This window comes from Chaetodon trifascialis, chromosome 17, assembly GCF_039877785.1.
Source record: "Chaetodon trifascialis isolate fChaTrf1 chromosome 17, fChaTrf1.hap1, whole genome shotgun sequence".
Classification (NCBI taxonomy): Eukaryota; Metazoa; Chordata; class Actinopteri; order Chaetodontiformes; family Chaetodontidae; genus Chaetodon; species Chaetodon trifascialis.
In genome coordinates this window covers 6,359,006-6,375,411 of record NC_092072.1, presented here as the reverse complement: position 1 = coordinate 6,375,411, position 16,406 = coordinate 6,359,006, and the positions used below count along the sequence as shown (strand labels likewise).

General features: G+C 41.1%; 1 protein-coding gene across 2 annotated transcripts; it reads right to left on the bottom strand.

Annotated features, from left to right (window-relative positions):
• Positions 1 to 11,270: 11,270 nt before the first annotated feature.
• Positions 11,271 to 16,392, bottom strand: anxa14 (annexin A14). 2 transcript variants are annotated; one of them, XM_070983916.1, is made up of 13 exons: positions 16,343 to 16,392; positions 16,025 to 16,064; positions 15,388 to 15,484; positions 15,164 to 15,252; positions 14,367 to 14,480; positions 14,118 to 14,208; positions 13,927 to 14,006; positions 13,354 to 13,392; positions 13,104 to 13,194; positions 12,590 to 12,685; positions 12,444 to 12,499; positions 11,520 to 11,627; positions 11,271 to 11,398 (listed from the first exon to the last, which is right to left on the bottom strand). In XM_070983916.1, the coding sequence occupies exons 2-13, from the start codon at positions 16,049 to 16,051 to the stop codon at positions 11,339 to 11,341; spliced, it is 948 nt and encodes a 315-aa protein (XP_070840017.1). In that variant the 5' UTR covers positions 16,052 to 16,064; positions 16,343 to 16,392; the 3' UTR covers positions 11,271 to 11,338. The 2 variants fall into 2 exon arrangements, with proteins under 2 accessions (XP_070840017.1, XP_070840018.1); XM_070983917.1 differs by having other exon boundaries at positions 16,334 to 16,377.
• Between the last annotated feature and the right edge of the window lie 14 nt (positions 16,393 to 16,406).

Below are 16,406 nucleotides of genomic sequence, written 5' to 3'. Positions count from 1 at the left end.
AGCTGTTGGATGAATTGTTATGACATTCGGTGCCAGCAGTCACAGTCCCCTGAGAACGTACATTAAAAAATTTTTGGTGATCCCTTGACTTTATATCTAGCACCAACATCACGTCAAGTACTTTGATTTATAAAATAAACCTGCAAAAACTATATTCCCAAACTTTCCCACCAACCTCAACTGTACTTTGTGTAGCACCAATTAGCAAATGTTAGCATGCTAACATGGTAAACTAAGACGGTAAACATTAAACCCAGCCCTGTCTCCTAGAAATTGTTTTTCTAAACAACTAATTTTGAGGGAAAAGAATGCAGATTGTTTTCTAATGAGGAAATGTTAAAGCTAAAAATAAGTGTGTTAGCATCGTATGTATGTATGTATATGTATTGTGTGTTAGCATGCTGATGTTAGCAATCGGCTCAAAGCTCCACCGTGCCTAACAGCCTGATGGAGCCACCAGCAATGGCTTGTTTAATCTTGTTATTTGCATATCTTAGAATGAAACATAATCTGTGTTCTCCTTTCACCTTCAGAGGCAGCACACTCATGAGGACTTAAAGGAAGGATCCTTCTTCACGTCATGGTTCATCCATGGCTCAGTGTTGTAGCAACGAACTCGAGAGTTTTGCAATTTTGAGTTTACAGGATCTGAATAGTCCCCCTCCGTCTTGTAATGCTGTTCTCTCATCTTTATGGCAAAACAATAAAACGCTTCTTACTGCAACCAGTAACTCATCAGATAAGACATGTCACACAAAAGGGGTCAATAACGTCTGAAATAGATGAGAGCAAGACGAAGATGACGACAGCAGAATGTTTAATTATTGACCTTCAGGGATGGCTTCTGAGCCCGTCCTACAAAGAAACTCACAGGGTCACAAATTAAATATGCAGCTGTGTCCAGTAGCACTGATTGTGTCATCAGTGGGCACCGGGTTATCTGATACATTAAAATGTCCGATACCAGGAAATGTGAAGCACGGTGATAACACAGCTGATAAAGCCCCACAAAGGCTTGCCTGTGATCTCACAGCCATCAGAACAACCTGTTACAGGAACAAGTTGGTTTCCTTCTCTGTCCTTGAGGTTGTGTGGTGGTGATCATAAAACGTGTGTTATGGTTTTAGTATAGTATAGTATATCTCAGTCCAGACAACTTCAATTATACTGTATACATGAATGTTAAGAAGTGGATTAAATTTATGGATGTCCGACTTAACCTTTAAATAATTCATGTCAAACAAAGTCCAGGTGAGAATTGTGTAACTTATCATCACTTGAAGCCTCTCTGTCACACCCTGCCCTCTGTCGCCTTAAACCTAGTAAAATCCAAATGAGTGGGATTGTCTGTTGACTTTTCCTTAAAAACAGACAAGCTGAGGTTTCACAGGAAGATAAATAGGATTTAACGAAGGTACAAGCTGGTGTTTCTTTCTTACTGCGATGCTTAAAGCGGTATCTGTATCCATTGATCAACTGTTTTGCTAATACTGAAGCCTTATACCAAAGTTATTATTTTCAAGCCCAGTACACATCATAGCTTTGTTTAATAGGAAGTGATAAGACGTCAGTTTAGGGTAACGATATCAAAAGCTAAACATCACAGGGTCACATTCCTTTCTGACTGCTTCAGCGGCTCCAGCAGACCCTTCACCTGCTGGTCACAGACGTGGTGAAATCAAACGTGCCTTTTTCCCCCAAATGTGCAGCAAAATAACGTTCACGCGGGTGGAAAACATTCATCAGATTCCTGCATAATCAGAGTAAACCTTGAAGTCTTTGGTGATGAGTTCCTGTGGCTGCATTCCATTCTTAGGTGAATTAACTTATCATATCATTTTCCTTTTCTGTCCCTGAGTTTATCCGAGCATGGTCGAAAGAGCAAAGTTTGATATGAAGAGGACACATTGGTTTCTGTTTCCATGAAATGCACTATGCAAAATGCTGCGGTCTGTCTTCTGAACATAAAGTCCTGATAAATTTTAACCTTCGAACTGTACAAAGCGAAAAAGTTCTTTTTGTTCTTCAGTTGTGTTTGAGCTTACTCCATGTTGACCTTCCCACAGGCTCCACAGATTACATAATATCACATTCATTATTCTTTTAGTATGAACTCAGTGTAATTACATGTTCGCATTCAAGCCAGTTTCAGTTGTGTCACAACCTTGGCTCTAGGCTATGACAAACAAAGGGAAAGGACGATAACAGGCTGGCAAGTCCATGTTTTATTGTAACCCAAAAAATAAGCAAGCTTGTGTAGCAAAGGAAACTAAAGTATAACCAAACCAAAAAGGTGCAGGTGTGGCCAGGGTCTGAGAGAGAGACAGACAAGAAGCTGTGCCTGTTATATCCTGTGGAGCGCTGAGCCCAGGTGCTCCCAATAACCACAATCAGATCCTCCTGGTCGCCACTGCGATCAGCTCCCACCTCAGAGACAACACAATTAAACCAGACAGACATGCAGGAGCCGTCACAGTTGTTATTTTGTATGTTGTGGCATGAAAAACAGTTTTACGCCTAACTCCTGTGAAATAAAGGCGTATGCAGCACACCCAGCCCTCTTAACATGAATCTGAGCAATCGAGTCAAGCTGGCAAAAAATGTGGTAATATAATATATCCTGTAATATGGCACTACTGTATGATGTGGGACAGTCCCTGTAACATTATTTAATCAGGGTGTTTTAATCTCCAGAGTTTAGAAAAGACATTCAATGCAGCCTTTCTTTGACAAAATACAGTGGAAGCGTTTCCTCATGCCATAGATCTCATTTACAACCCCGACTCCAAAAAGGTGCTCCTGAGCCCATGCAGTAATCTCCTTTTTCCAATCACATGTTCACAAAGTGGTGACCCTCGATCCATCCTTGCTTGTGAGCGACTGAGTCTTTCCAGGATGCCCCTTTCATACCCACTCATGATACTATCATCACCAATGAACCTGTTTACCTGTGGAATGATCCAAACAGGTGTTTTTATCACATTCTGTTATTTATGTTTCATGCAGCATCCCAGTTTTTTTGCAATCGGGGTTGCACATATATAAAGCTGCCTGTTCTCTCTCAGCATGAGTACTGCAGGTCAAATTGGAAATGCTCCAGACAACAGTGTGATTTTTTTTCCTGCTCGGCTGACAACTAACAGTTATCAGCTTCAGTGTTGCGGAGGCTGGCAGGTATAAAAGGACGCACGGAAAGGTGGGCACAGCCATAAAGGACGAAGGAAACAGCTGATGACCAAGATGGAGAAAACTGGGATGCTTGTCCTCTGTGTCTGTTTGACCTTCATGTCACTGGGCTGCACTCAGGTAAGGCACACTTTGGATTCCTGCTGCAAAACATGTTGTGGGACAAGCGACCTGAGTTTGCGTCCACATTTGGAGGACTGTGATGGACCAAACAGTTCAGCCTTTCCGATCACTGTTTGGACAGCTGATTTATCTGGAAGTCGAACTCAGAGCACAGCTGCCTTTTGTTTTTCTGGTTTAAGTCTGGTTTAAGTATGGTTGCAGTCAAATTAGTCAGAGGTAAATGAGAAACTCAAAGTACAGGCAAATGGAGGTAAATAGAAACTCCCAAAAGCTGTGTTTTTGGTAAACAAGATCACATTTTTCTGTTCGGTTTTTGTTTTCTTCAGAGAACAAAAGATCTCTCTTGCTCAGCTGTAACACCTAAGAGTAAGCAGCAGCCACCATCTCAAGGTCCATTATGTCGCTGCTCTGGAGTTTTTTTTAATGATTTCCCAACATTGCTGGCTTAAAATTGGAAATTGAAAGTTCATCCTTAACCTTGGAAACTATAGTTGATTTGAGTTTGTCTTTTTTTTGGTCATTATAAGTTTAATAATCCCTAAACCGGAATAAAATCGGCTCAGTAAGTGCTTTTTGAAAAGCATGTCAAATTGCGATTGTGAGGCTTAGTCAGTGGATTTAATTAACTTTTTGTACAATTTACTTTAAAAAAAGTCTTTTTGGCATAATTCTGATCATATTAGACTTACTTAACTTCGTCAGCCCTCACTAACCCTTTCTTTTGCTGGATGGAGCCTCAGGAGTGCTCCTTTTTCCAGATACACTGGATGTGACCCATCAGGAAAAAGAAAGTGCATGTTTGTACCAGAGGAGAGTGAAATCCAACAAAGAGACACATGCAAATACACTGTGTGCAGCCAGGGAACAATTAGTGGAGGGCAGACATGTTCACCAGGCCTCTACACCAACCACAGAAATATGCAAAGTGAGATTAATGTGCTCATGCCTCATGTACTCAGCTGGAGCAGCAGGTGCTTGACCTTTGCATGGCGTGGCTACGAAGGATTTGTCACCAACAGAGACGCACTGTGCTGCAGCTTTATCTATGGCAGCGACCGACAGGCAGGAAATAAAGCAGTGAGTGGAAAGGAACCGAAAGGGGAAATTTAGCTCGTGCTCTTTTTCCTTGCTGCAATGATTCATCGATTAGTAATCAACCTTTGAATTAATCATTAACTATTTTGATAATTGGTTAATCGGTTTGAGTAATTTTTGTAAAGGAAAAAAAGGAATATTTGTGGTTCCTTTACTCCTGTATGACAGTAAACTGAACATCTTTCGGTTGCGGACAAAGTCAGACATTTGAGGACGTCATGTTGGGGCTTTGGGAAACACTGATCAACTAATTGATTAATTGAGAAAATAGTCACTGGGTCAGTTTTTGCTGATCCTCTATGAGCTGTTAACAGTCAGGTGTGTGTTTGTTGCTGCAAAGAAATGCTGCTGCTGTTTGTTGCATTTTTATTCACCTCCATTGTGCTGGGCGGAGGTGGAAATGATCATCATACATACCTCTAGCAAATAAAATCAAAACTGGAAGGCTGGATAGCACTTGAAGTAAGTGAGAAATCAGTTGGCATAATTCTATTATAGTCAACTGACCCTTTAAAACACAGACACTGGTCATGATTCTTATACTAAAACAGACTCTCATCACATCCCTGGTGCAATGCAAACTCATGTTCTCTTTTACAGGAAACAGATTCAACAGTGACCAACAACAGCACACAAACAGCTGGTACCACCCAGCGTACAACAGCAACCGCACCATTGTCCGGCCACACCTCGACTCACAAAACCCCGAACGACCACACTACTGTAACCACCAGAGCACCTCCCGCCTCCTCCACCTCAGCTGCCAAGACTTCATCGCAGCAGCCCCAGACGTCCCGCAGGCCAACTCAGAGCTCTGGAGCGACGGCATCCACCACTCGGCATCCTACAGCTGAGACTAAAACTATGACAACAAAGTCAGGGTCTGCCTCCTTGTTCAGGTCCTGCAGTCCGTTACTGGTGCCTCTGGTCTCTGTTCTCATATACGGCGCATAGGACTGAAAGAGTACAAGCAACAACAACAAAAATTAAAAATCACTGACTCACCCTTCCTCAATGGAAATACTTATTTAACGGCTCGTACTGAGGCTGTCAGACATGAATCGTGTTAATGCTATGAAGTGCTTTGCTTGCTCTGAGCTCTCTATCACTTTTTACCAAGACTGTTCCACACGACCTTAATAAATGATGTATAATCCATCGTTCAGATGTCAAAAAAATTAATCAAAGAGCAAACACAAACAAAGGATATGACATTTCTCTGCTTATTTTGGCAAATAAAAAAAACAATTGAGCTGAACTTTAAATGTATTTTTAAAAACTGACTTCATTTAGACTAATAAAACATATAAGCAACTGGGAAGGAGTTGGTGGGAACATCTTGGGTTCCTGACAGAACTGGACAAATCCTGCAATTCCACTAAATCTGATGGAAATTGGGGATTTGCAGCTGCCACCGCATTTGCATCGTGGCTCTGACAATAAAAAGATACTCAACTTTATTCAAACAACATCTCGATGACATTCAGGTTGCTTGTCTTGAAGTGCCCTCAGTGTTTTGTTTTTTCCTCTCATGACTCAGCATGTGGAATATAAAGAGTCTGTCTTAAGGTGGGTTGAGTGGCGTGAGGTTGTATGATGTCAATGAACAGTGGGCCTGGCACACAATAGGGCAGAACTTTTTGGGAAAATACTGTTTTATAATCAAAAACTGGTTCAGGTGGAAACCACATTACGATTGAATATGCAGCAATTTTAAAACAAAAGGTTAATGGTTATGGTGAAAGTAGCATAAGACTTCATTCAACAAGGTGAAGCTGTTTAAGATATGGCTCATCTTTCAGTATTAATCAGTCGAACACAGGCATAAAAGGATAAAAATAGCTGCAGCTGTTAGCTGGAGGCACTTTGCGGAACAAAGACGGCAGGATGAAGCATCTCTTACACCTTTATCTGGACTGATGTCATTCAGCTCAGTGTGAGGTTTTGCATTTGTGGTCCATATCTGGGGTGGAGACTGAGGCCCGGCTTCCTGGATGGAAACAGGTATCAGGTGAAAAATCTGAATACCTTATAAAAGGCCAGTCTCTGGAAACACGTTTTACAAAACTAAGACTCTCGGCAAGTGTGTGACAGGGCCAAACCTCAAAAAGAAAAGACAGCTAACAAAAAAGGGAGGTTTTCATGAGCTGCGTGTTTGTCCTCAAGAGGAAATCATCTCTCATCCAACATGAAGTACCTTGTCCTGGGGCTGTTTTCATTGGCTCTGCTGGGATTTGTCTGTGCACAGGTAAAAGTCGTCTTTACTGGCTGTCAAGTAGCTAGAAAAGAAGATGGATTTTATGGATTCCTTTTAGCGAAATGCTGAAAATGACCCAACTTTCAACACAAAAAGCTTTCATATTGTGAACAAATTTACTCCAGTAAGCCAGATTCAGCATTTTATAATACCATGCTCTTTTTCATTAAAGCATTTTCATCATTTGTACCAATGCCAAAATTGACATGTGCATTCTTGGAGTACTTCATGATATAATGCACAAAATTACAAATGCAGTTCCATGTTGTATCATAAATCTCTCGTTTTCTCCAAATCACACAGAATCCGTCACTCAGCACCACAGAGCCGCCCTACAATAGCACCTCCAATACAACCTGGACTACCTATAACAACACCACTGCCAGCAACAATAACAGCTCCACAGGGACCAATCCCAACACCCAGACCTCTGGTTCCACGACCAGGAAGCCAGGGTCAGGAATGGTGAGCACGGCCAACGGGACTGTCATGACTGTCATGGTTACAAATAGCGGACAGAGCCACATCCTCACCTCTGTCAGCCTGCTGTTAGGATCATTTGCTCTCCATGCACTTTGGCAATGAGCGCCCTCTTGAGGCTCAGAGCTGGAGTGAGTCTTAAACTACTGTTACAAGTTACAAGTGAAGTTTATTTTACAATAGTTGCTGTAGGGCAAATGCATTTTAAGTTGTCTGTGTGAAAGAAAAACTTGGTTGATGAGATGAGATGAGATGAGATGAGATGAGATGAGATGAGATGAGATGAGATGAGATGAGATGAGATTATCGACTCACAGCGAGGGAGCCAGCTTACAGGCAACAGGCACGAGAAGGAAAAAGCAGATGTTATGAATCATAATGGCTTTAAGCATGTTTGTCTGCATTTTAAGAGCTCACTGCTGCCTCATCTGTATTTGAAGGTGGCATATCCTAAATCACATTTATATTTGTATATACTGTTGTTGATAATCAGAGTGGAAAATATAGTGAAAAATATTGCAATTAACTGTATATTATTAGTGTGTAATATGTCCATTCAAAATATCTATGCATCTGTAATAAAATGAGCATAATTTCAATAAATATATAGAAATCTGAAAGTCAAAACAGCTTCTTTTTCTCTGTCAAAGTGCACATTTTTGACACAAAATATTTCGAACACTCCTCACAAGCTTTTGTCTCTTATGAGGAAGATTTGACATAAATACTGAGGCAACACCCAAATACTGAACCACAAGAACTCTTTTCATATTTCCCTTAAAACAGCACATTTTATTTGATCTCTTCAGTTTAAAGCTAACGTATTACTGGATTAGTTTCTCTGTGGAATTAAGCACCATTATCACACATTATATAGTCTAATGGCCTATTAGGTTAATGCTGTTAAAACGAGATAAAAGATTAAACAGCATGAATTACAACTTAGTGAGCCAGCAGCTGCAGTGACAAAGATGGTATCACTAACTCACAAAAGTGTCCTTCATGCTTTTGTGCTACAACTCCCTTTTTTTTTTTCTTATTTACTCCATAGCATGTTTATTATCCTGTATATTAACTTTTAGCTATCATATATATATATATATGTGTGTGTGTGTGTGTGTGTGTGTGTGTGTGTATTTTTATTATTGTGAGCTATTTGTTTGCAAGTTTGTTTAAAGATAGCTCCTCAATGGTCTTTGGAGGTAAAATAAAGGTTAACTGGAGGCTCCAGCTGCCTGGTGTACTTTATGTTATTGTATGATATGATATGTTTGTCAAATGACACCTAAATCCATGTATAAAGGCATTATTATGTAAATGAGTTTGACCTTAAGATGAAATCCGTGACCTCCTGGACACTGCTGTCCTCTGCAGCCTCAAAATGTTTGTCCACGGCAAACATGTGCAATAGTTGTGAAAGGTTGTGAGGAGGCCGAAGACCCAAAGCGAGGTTTTCCTTGAGTGAAAAGCACAAACAAATGTGCAGTGTGATGTTGTGCAAACATTTTATTGGTGCTGTTTATCAGGGCATGTGCAAACCAAAGAGCTGATAAAAATCTTCCAGAAGCAGAGGAGATGGAAAATCAGGCTCTCAAGGACTTTTCTGGTAATAAAGAAAGTCAAGCAGTCACACACAAGGAAATAATATTGTTAGCTATTTTGACATTTGTCAATCATCCACCAGGAGGAACAAGGCAGGTTGAATATGTTTCTCTTTATGAGTAATCTGAAAAACTGCTCTAAAACTGCTTTAACAGAACTGCACCAATGTCTGAATACATAGGTTTAGGGAAGGGTGTTTAGCATTAAAAGGTGGTGTCAGAGTGAGGCAGCAGAGGATTTACATCATTGTAAACCTCCAAAAAGCAGAACACATTAAATATATAAAGTTTGCACAGTAAGTGTGGATTTGAGTTTGGGTTCAAGGGAGGTGAGCAGTCACTGAGGGACAAGCTAAAGAGGATTGCTATGATATTATAAGAATTCATATTTCCTCATAACCGACCAGTGGAATCACCTGAAACAATTTAATATTTTCTGAAGCAGGAACAATGTGTCAGTGCGAATGGTAAATACTGTGAAAGACTTCCTGGATCATGGGTTAGGTTATACTGCACGTCATAAATTCACTCTCAACCCCTCCCGAAACGTGATATTTTTGTATAAAAGCAAAGAACAAAACGCTTCCTCTCAGTTTCCCAGAAGAAAGTGGAAGTTGAGCAGGTTACAAAGGGAGAACGTTCGCAGCACCATAAAAGACATCGGCCTGTCGTCTGTGCAACGGGACATTTTCACAAACATTTCTGGTGCATCTCTGCTTCCTCTATACTCTCCACCATGAAGACACTGGCTCTGGGATTTTGCATGCTGGCTCTGCTGACGTTAGGAAAGGTACTTGTACATTTTTAAATTGCTCTTGAAGAAAATAATAATGAATTACTGCCTCTACAGAGATTTTTTTGTGCACTCCGTAATCAACACATAACAGACAATAAGTACCCGAAAAGTCAGCCTGCTGATTTTTCCCATTGTCCTGGAAAGGTTAAGATAAGATTTTCATGTAATTTAATATGTCTTGTACAGTCATCAAATGTATTTTCTTTATTATGGTGTCCTGGTATTATACTGCTGTAATAGGCATAGATGCTTACTGAGCAAATCATTTGATGATTAGGATTTTGTGACATGAAACAAACACCGTAATCATGAACAATGAGGTTTTAAAAACTCTATTTCCAACCCTGATTCCAAAACAGTTTTGTGTAAAACATAAATAAAACAGACTGTGATAATCCTCTTTGACGTACACTCAATTTAAAATAGTACAAAGACAATATATTTGATATTTTACCTCATCAACTCCATAGATTTTTGTAAATAATGGCTATATCTAAAATATGTATCAAAAATTCCGAATTTGATGCAGCAACACATTTCAAATAAGTTGGGACAGGAGCAGCTAAAGACTAGAATGCCCCCAAAACACCTGTTTGGATCATTCCACAGGTAAACAGGTTGATTGGTAACAGGTGAGAATATCGTGATTGGTATGAAAGGGGCATCCTGGGAAGGCTCAGTTGTTCACAAGCGAGGATGGAGCGAGGTTCAACGCTTTGTGAACACATGATTAGATAAAGGAGATTACTACACGGTCTTTAAACACAGTTTTGTTTTGTTTTTTGCAAATGATTACATTCTGGTTTTATGTGCTTTTTACACAGCGTCCCAACTTGTTTGGAATCTGGGTCACAAAAAAGTTCATGTATTATAATTTGACTGGAATTATAGGAAAAACCAAGCAGTCTCTAATGCAATAAGTTGGTACAGTAAATGGTGTTCATAGTTGGATGGTACTGAAGCACACGATGGCTTTTGATTCTAACACTGACTTAAATGATGATCCATTCTATTCCAAATCAGGCTGCTGAATCTGGAACAACTGCTGCTGCAGTGACCACAACTACAACCGCTAATGCAGCCACCTCCACCGGTGGTTCTACCAACACCCCGATGCCAACCACTACAACCCCCTCTGAAACCACCTCTACAACTGTCCCCACGACCACCCCGACCACCACTACAACCGTCGCCCCAACCACTACCACGGATGGTACGACCACCTCTTCAGCAACGACCACAACCACTTCCCCAACCGCCACTACAGCCACATCTACAACTGTTGCTCAGACCACCACTACAAAAGTTGTCCCAACCACTACCACGGATGGTACGACCACCTCTTCAGCAACGACCACAACCACTTCCCCAACCGCCACTACAGCCACATCTACAACTGTTGCTCCGACCACCACTACAAAAGTTGTCCCAACCACTACCACGAAAGCTACGACCACCCCTTCAATAACGACCACAAGCACAACTACAGCCACCTCTCCAACCACTACCCCAGGCAGTGGAGGCTCACAAGTCAAAGCTTCTCTGCTGTTTTCTGTTGTGTCATTGCTTCTCTACACACTCTGAGAAGTAAGCGTCAAACCTGGCCGAAAGGACTTAAAGACTCTCGTTATCAAATCTGTCGATGTGTCTGAGTGTGGAGGTAAGAGTGGAGGCTGAGCTGAAGTGAATGCAAACACACTTCACAGAAGGGACAGAGGAGCATTAAAACATAAAGTTTATTTTTGCACCTCCAAAAGAACGAACAATATAAATGAATAAATCACAATTTAGAGCTTTTGTTTAATCTTCAGAGCGACAGATGGCCAGCAGAGCCTGCAGATGATCTCCTTTGAACTGTTTCTGTGAGAAAAAAATGAAGGTCACATGTAAAAATTATTGCACATTTCCTTTAGCATAGTAAACACATGCTTTTCAATTTGGACATGTTTGTATTTAGCACGGTGTTATGTGTGTGACCCACCTGCAGAGCAGTGTAGAGAGAAGTGCCTGTTAATTTCAGGTAAGCAGCTCGGATACACAGCAGATCGTCCTCACAGTGAGACACCATAATCCCGTGCACTGTTGGTGTCTGAAAGAGTGAAATCCTTTGTGTGTGAGCTGTTATGTACACGACAACGTCAGACACTACATGTATAAAATGTCACTTATTCCATGCAGGTTTACATTCAGTGAGACATTCATCTTTGCATATCTGCACACTGGAAGTTTGTTTTTCCGTGGTCTTCGATGCAAATGAATCTATATGGCACATTAAGTACTTTCAAAATGCATTTCAGCCATTTAAATCATGCACTTTTTACAGCTGCAGCTGCAACCCTGATCTAAAAAAATTGGGATGCTGTGCAAAACAAAAACAAAAAGAGAATGCAATCATATGCAAACTAACTGTGTTTACCAACAGCAGTTTTACATAGTGCTCCTGAGCCCATGCAGTAATATCCTTCATACAATCATGCGTTCACAAAGTGGTGAACCTCGCTCCGTCCTCGCTTGTGAACGACTGAGCCTTTCAAGGATGCTATTACAGCAGTATAATACGAGGATACCAAAATAAAGAAATGCATTTGAAGACTGTACAAGATGTGTTAAAGTAGATGAAAACCTTATCTGGACAATGGGGTTAAATCAGCAGGCTGACTCAATTACGCTAAATGAATGAATGAACGCTTATTGTTAGCAAGTTATCGCATTCTGTTTATTTGTGTTTTACAAAGTATCCCAATTTATTAAAGATGTGTTTTAACCTTTACCCAAATTACAGGTAAATGGTAAAGAATCTTGTCTTTGTAATGATAAATCTAATCATCAACAGACACAACACTGTTTGAAATCTGAAATAACCTGAATAAACGAGGATGAAAAATTGTTGATGACAGCTTCCTACCTTCATGGTCGTTAGCCTTTTGGCGAGGTAGTCATAGGGGTTTTGAATGCACTGTACTGTCATGACACAGATATCAAGAAACATCAGGAACTGATCAACACAGACGAGTGTTTGCTAATATCTCACACAGCGTTTAAAGCACTTACCTAGAACCTTCAAACCCAGTCGAAGGTCTCCTGTAAACCTTTTCTCCACAGCCTGCTCCACCATCTGACCGCTCTGCAGCTCCAGTCCCATCAGCACTGTCAGTAATGCACAAGGTCCGGGGATTGAACATATTCATATCTGAAACAAGTGTCAACCTCAGAGCCACTTCCCATAGACTTCCATATTAAAATGCCTAGCTTTCTTTCTTAACTTTCAGCATGGTGCAACAAACTGTTTGGTCCCTACAGCTAATTTCCTCATCCATGACAACTGTACAGGGGGAGAATTTTCATATAATTCAGCCATTTAAATAATATTAAGGCTTAAAGTTGCATGTAATTGTGCACATGACCACTTTGAGTGACAAGTCACAAGGTTAAGAAACCAGGCTTCATTCAGCTCCACCCACACTCCACCCCTTTGCCCATATTTTGACTGGCCAGAAGTTTGGCGGAGTCAGGCATTGCTTCACGGAAGCAAATATGCAACAGCTGTGAAAGAAAAATATATTACCCTTATCAAGATGGTTTGTATCTCTCGAGGTCAGTATGTCAATCCAAGGTCCAGCATCAGCTTTTTTCCCATTTAGTGACACAGAGAGATACTGGAAGAATAAAACAGTAGATCAGAGAGGGGAGAAATCACAAAGTTATAGCTGAAGGCCAACAGCTAAAATGAGTGATGCTCTGGAAGACTAATCTTAGATGCTCACAGCCAGCTAGACCACAACGTTTGTGTATAAAAGTGTCATGGAAAACAATACCTCAATGTCTCTTTGAACAACACCGGCAATGTTTTCTTTCTGTCGGGAGTGAGAAAACGTTTTTAACTGCAGTTTCAAGGCATAAAAATTGCAATATTTGCTAGTCACCAGTCCCGAAAACACTATTTTTACATTCTGCTGTTGTCTTGCATTAAGGACTATTGCTTTACTTCTGCGGCCAAAGGTGAATTTTGTAGGATTTTCCTAAAAATTATTAGACTCATAGAAGCCTAATCGCTCTCAATCATTACTTATGGCCCACTAAAAGTGAGTAACAGTGTATTTCTCTGTGGACACCCTGCCCACTGCCTGTCTTTTCTACTCATTTTGCCTAAAACAAGTAAAAACCTGAGTACTCTCAAATACAGTGGTACTGAAGCATTGCTGGCATACACACTATAGATTTCCTGGCAGTAGTTAACTCTGCAGTCTCTCTCTGTTGGACAGGTAGGTGCTGGGGTTAGCTTAGCTAGCTTGCTTAAGTATCAGCTTGTCCGTTACACAAATGCAGCGCTCCTACAATCGTAGCTTGCAGCTTGCAGGTGCTGAGAAAGGAAATATATCCTCAATTACATTCAGCAAAGCCACAACCAGCTTAGTGAAGTCTCCACTGGTTTCTCCTCTCAGTTCCTTCTCCAGGTCCTTCTTGTACACTGAAAAGAAAGACAAACAAACAACATGACAAATATCAGGACACGGCTGGGGTTTCAATATCTGCAACAATCAATCAAAGCATTTCTGACTTGGAAAGATCTGTGACTTACAATGTTGGTATGCAGCACTAATTTCTTGAAGCTGCTTTCTGGATCGTGTGCACAGGATCTCCAGAAGTGTTTCCTCATCTGTGCCTAATCCCTGCACACACACACACACACACACACACACAAGCACACACACGTTGTATATCCTGGGACAGGACAGACAGGCAAGATAAAGACCCCGCCTCCCCTCAAGGGATCCATGCATACACCCACTTCAAGCCTCTCACAATATGTACACACACACTGACTCACTGCCATGGCCTGTTGCAGGCGATGAGCCTCATACGCCACAGGAGGCATCAGCAGCTCCAGCAGCAGAGTCTCCAGTTCTCCAGCCAGAGCTTTCTTCACCCCGGCTGCCATGTCCTGGTGAAACACATTCATTCTGTCATTCATCTTTCTGATGATTCTTAATGAACCAGATCAGACAAGTAATCCTGTCATCTAGTATCACTTACACATTGTGCACATCAGTTTTAATTTGTGCTGATGTCTTCAGTAGATAAACCCTGAAGCTAAAAGGCTCTGGTGTAAATGCAACTGAAAATAGATTCCTGTTTGTGTGACCGCAGGGTGACAGCGTGAAAGTATGTCTGTCAGATAGTATCACCTCCCTGTGTAAAGGAAACCGCTTTTGTTTTTCAAAATATGCCCATAAAACCCGTAAAGAATGATCTACTGCCATGAAATTGAAAACACTCCCTTGCGGTTTATGTATAACTCTACAGCACCCCATTAAGTCCACCCTCACCTCACACTGGGACATCATTTTAGCTTATACTGTTCGTACTCCCTCTCTCAACAAGGGTGTGATCAAACCAGACCAGTTTAAAAGATGTTTGATCAGCAAACAACTGGAAGTTAAAGATGAGCAAACACACACATTCCCAACATACAGTACCATCAGTGCAACTCCGCATTCTGCTGTATTGCATGACTTATTTTAGGGATTTTTCATTGGGTGTCTACAGCGGCTTTGAGCTTTCAAAATGCTCGAAAAGCCTTTTTAGACTCTTTTTTTCACCCTATAAATTGATGCGTGTCTTTACCTTTTGTGTTATTTCTTCAAACGTCTGGGCGATCACTTGTCTCTGAGCGTTGTTCCGATTCGTGAGGATCCTCACCAGAGTCACCGCATCTGAACAAGGAAGACAATGACAAGATTTCAACTGTGATACACTACAGAGTATTTAACGTGGTGGGCTTGAGTGCAGCTCTGTGCAACGCTGGCGGTCGACAGCACCTTTCAAAACCAGCAAATTACCAGATGTACCTTTCTTCTCCAGCGCCGCCTGGACCTCCACGGTGTCCCGCTCAGGGTGGAAATTGGAGAAACGTCGCACCGTTCCAAGGGTCCCCCAGCACATCTCCTGTTTGAGAGACAGAGACACCAAGAAAATTGACAAAAAATACTGGAAAGACAGAGGGAAGATCAGATCTGACACTGGTCTGTCTGGTGACATGGAACAAGTGGAATGTTTAACAAGAGAAGAATCAAGGCGATAACGGATTTACACAAACATGCCATGAAGGTGTTGGCAGAAGATGACGAAGTTATAAGTCAGTTTTCATCCTGTGTGAATTTAAAGAATGCCAAATATTCTGAGTTTTAACGTGAGTATTGAACCTTTGCTACAACAGGAAACAGCAAAGCCTCAAGCATCATATGAAGCACCAGGACTGAGCTGAGTGACTTAATTCCTAACTCCTGTTTTTTTTACATTAAAGTCTACACTGAAACATGAGCTCACATTGCAGCCTTCCAGCAGGCCTGGAGGCATCAAGTACATAGTGTTTTTCTTTTTCCAGATAAGGTTAGAAGGTATGCAGATAACCAAGACACAAGATTATCTACAAATGTGGCGTCTCGATGAGCAGAGTCATAGACGGGGCAGAAAAAGGCTACTTACAAAAGATTTTAAGTACTCAGGGTCCATGGCTTTGTTTTAGCTGTAATAAAAGAATGCAAGTAAGAAATAAATAGTCCATACACATGCAGAAACATACTTCAAATGACATTAAACCAAACAGGCATATGGGCACAAAATAAAAACACAATTACACCCAATTTGCTGATATGAACAGTGGAAAAGGGAAAATCTGTGATGACAGTTAGATTACTTCAAGAAACAAGAAAGTGGGACACCCAACAAGCCAAAACACCTGAAAGAAAAACGTACGTGCAGCATTTTCCTATAAAATGTTTAAAGGATACTCACATGTCCCACCTGTAACAGAATGTGGTGGCAGCTGTAGGAGGGTGTGGAGGTAGTGGAGTTCTTTACAGCCTCC

Bases quoted from the DNA above. Each gene is read 5' to 3' on its own strand.
- anxa14 (XM_070983916.1), bottom strand. From the start codon at position 16,051: ATGGACCCTGAGTACTTAAAATCTTTT. The intron at 15,253-15,387 runs GTACATCTGGTA...TTCCTTGTTCAG, and splicing joins GGCGGCGCTGGAGAAGAAAG to ATGCGGTGACTCTGGTGAGG. The intron at 13,393-13,926 runs GTAATTGAGGAT...CACTCCCGACAG, and splicing joins TGGTTGTGGCTTTGCTGAAT to AAAGAAAACATTGCCGGTGT.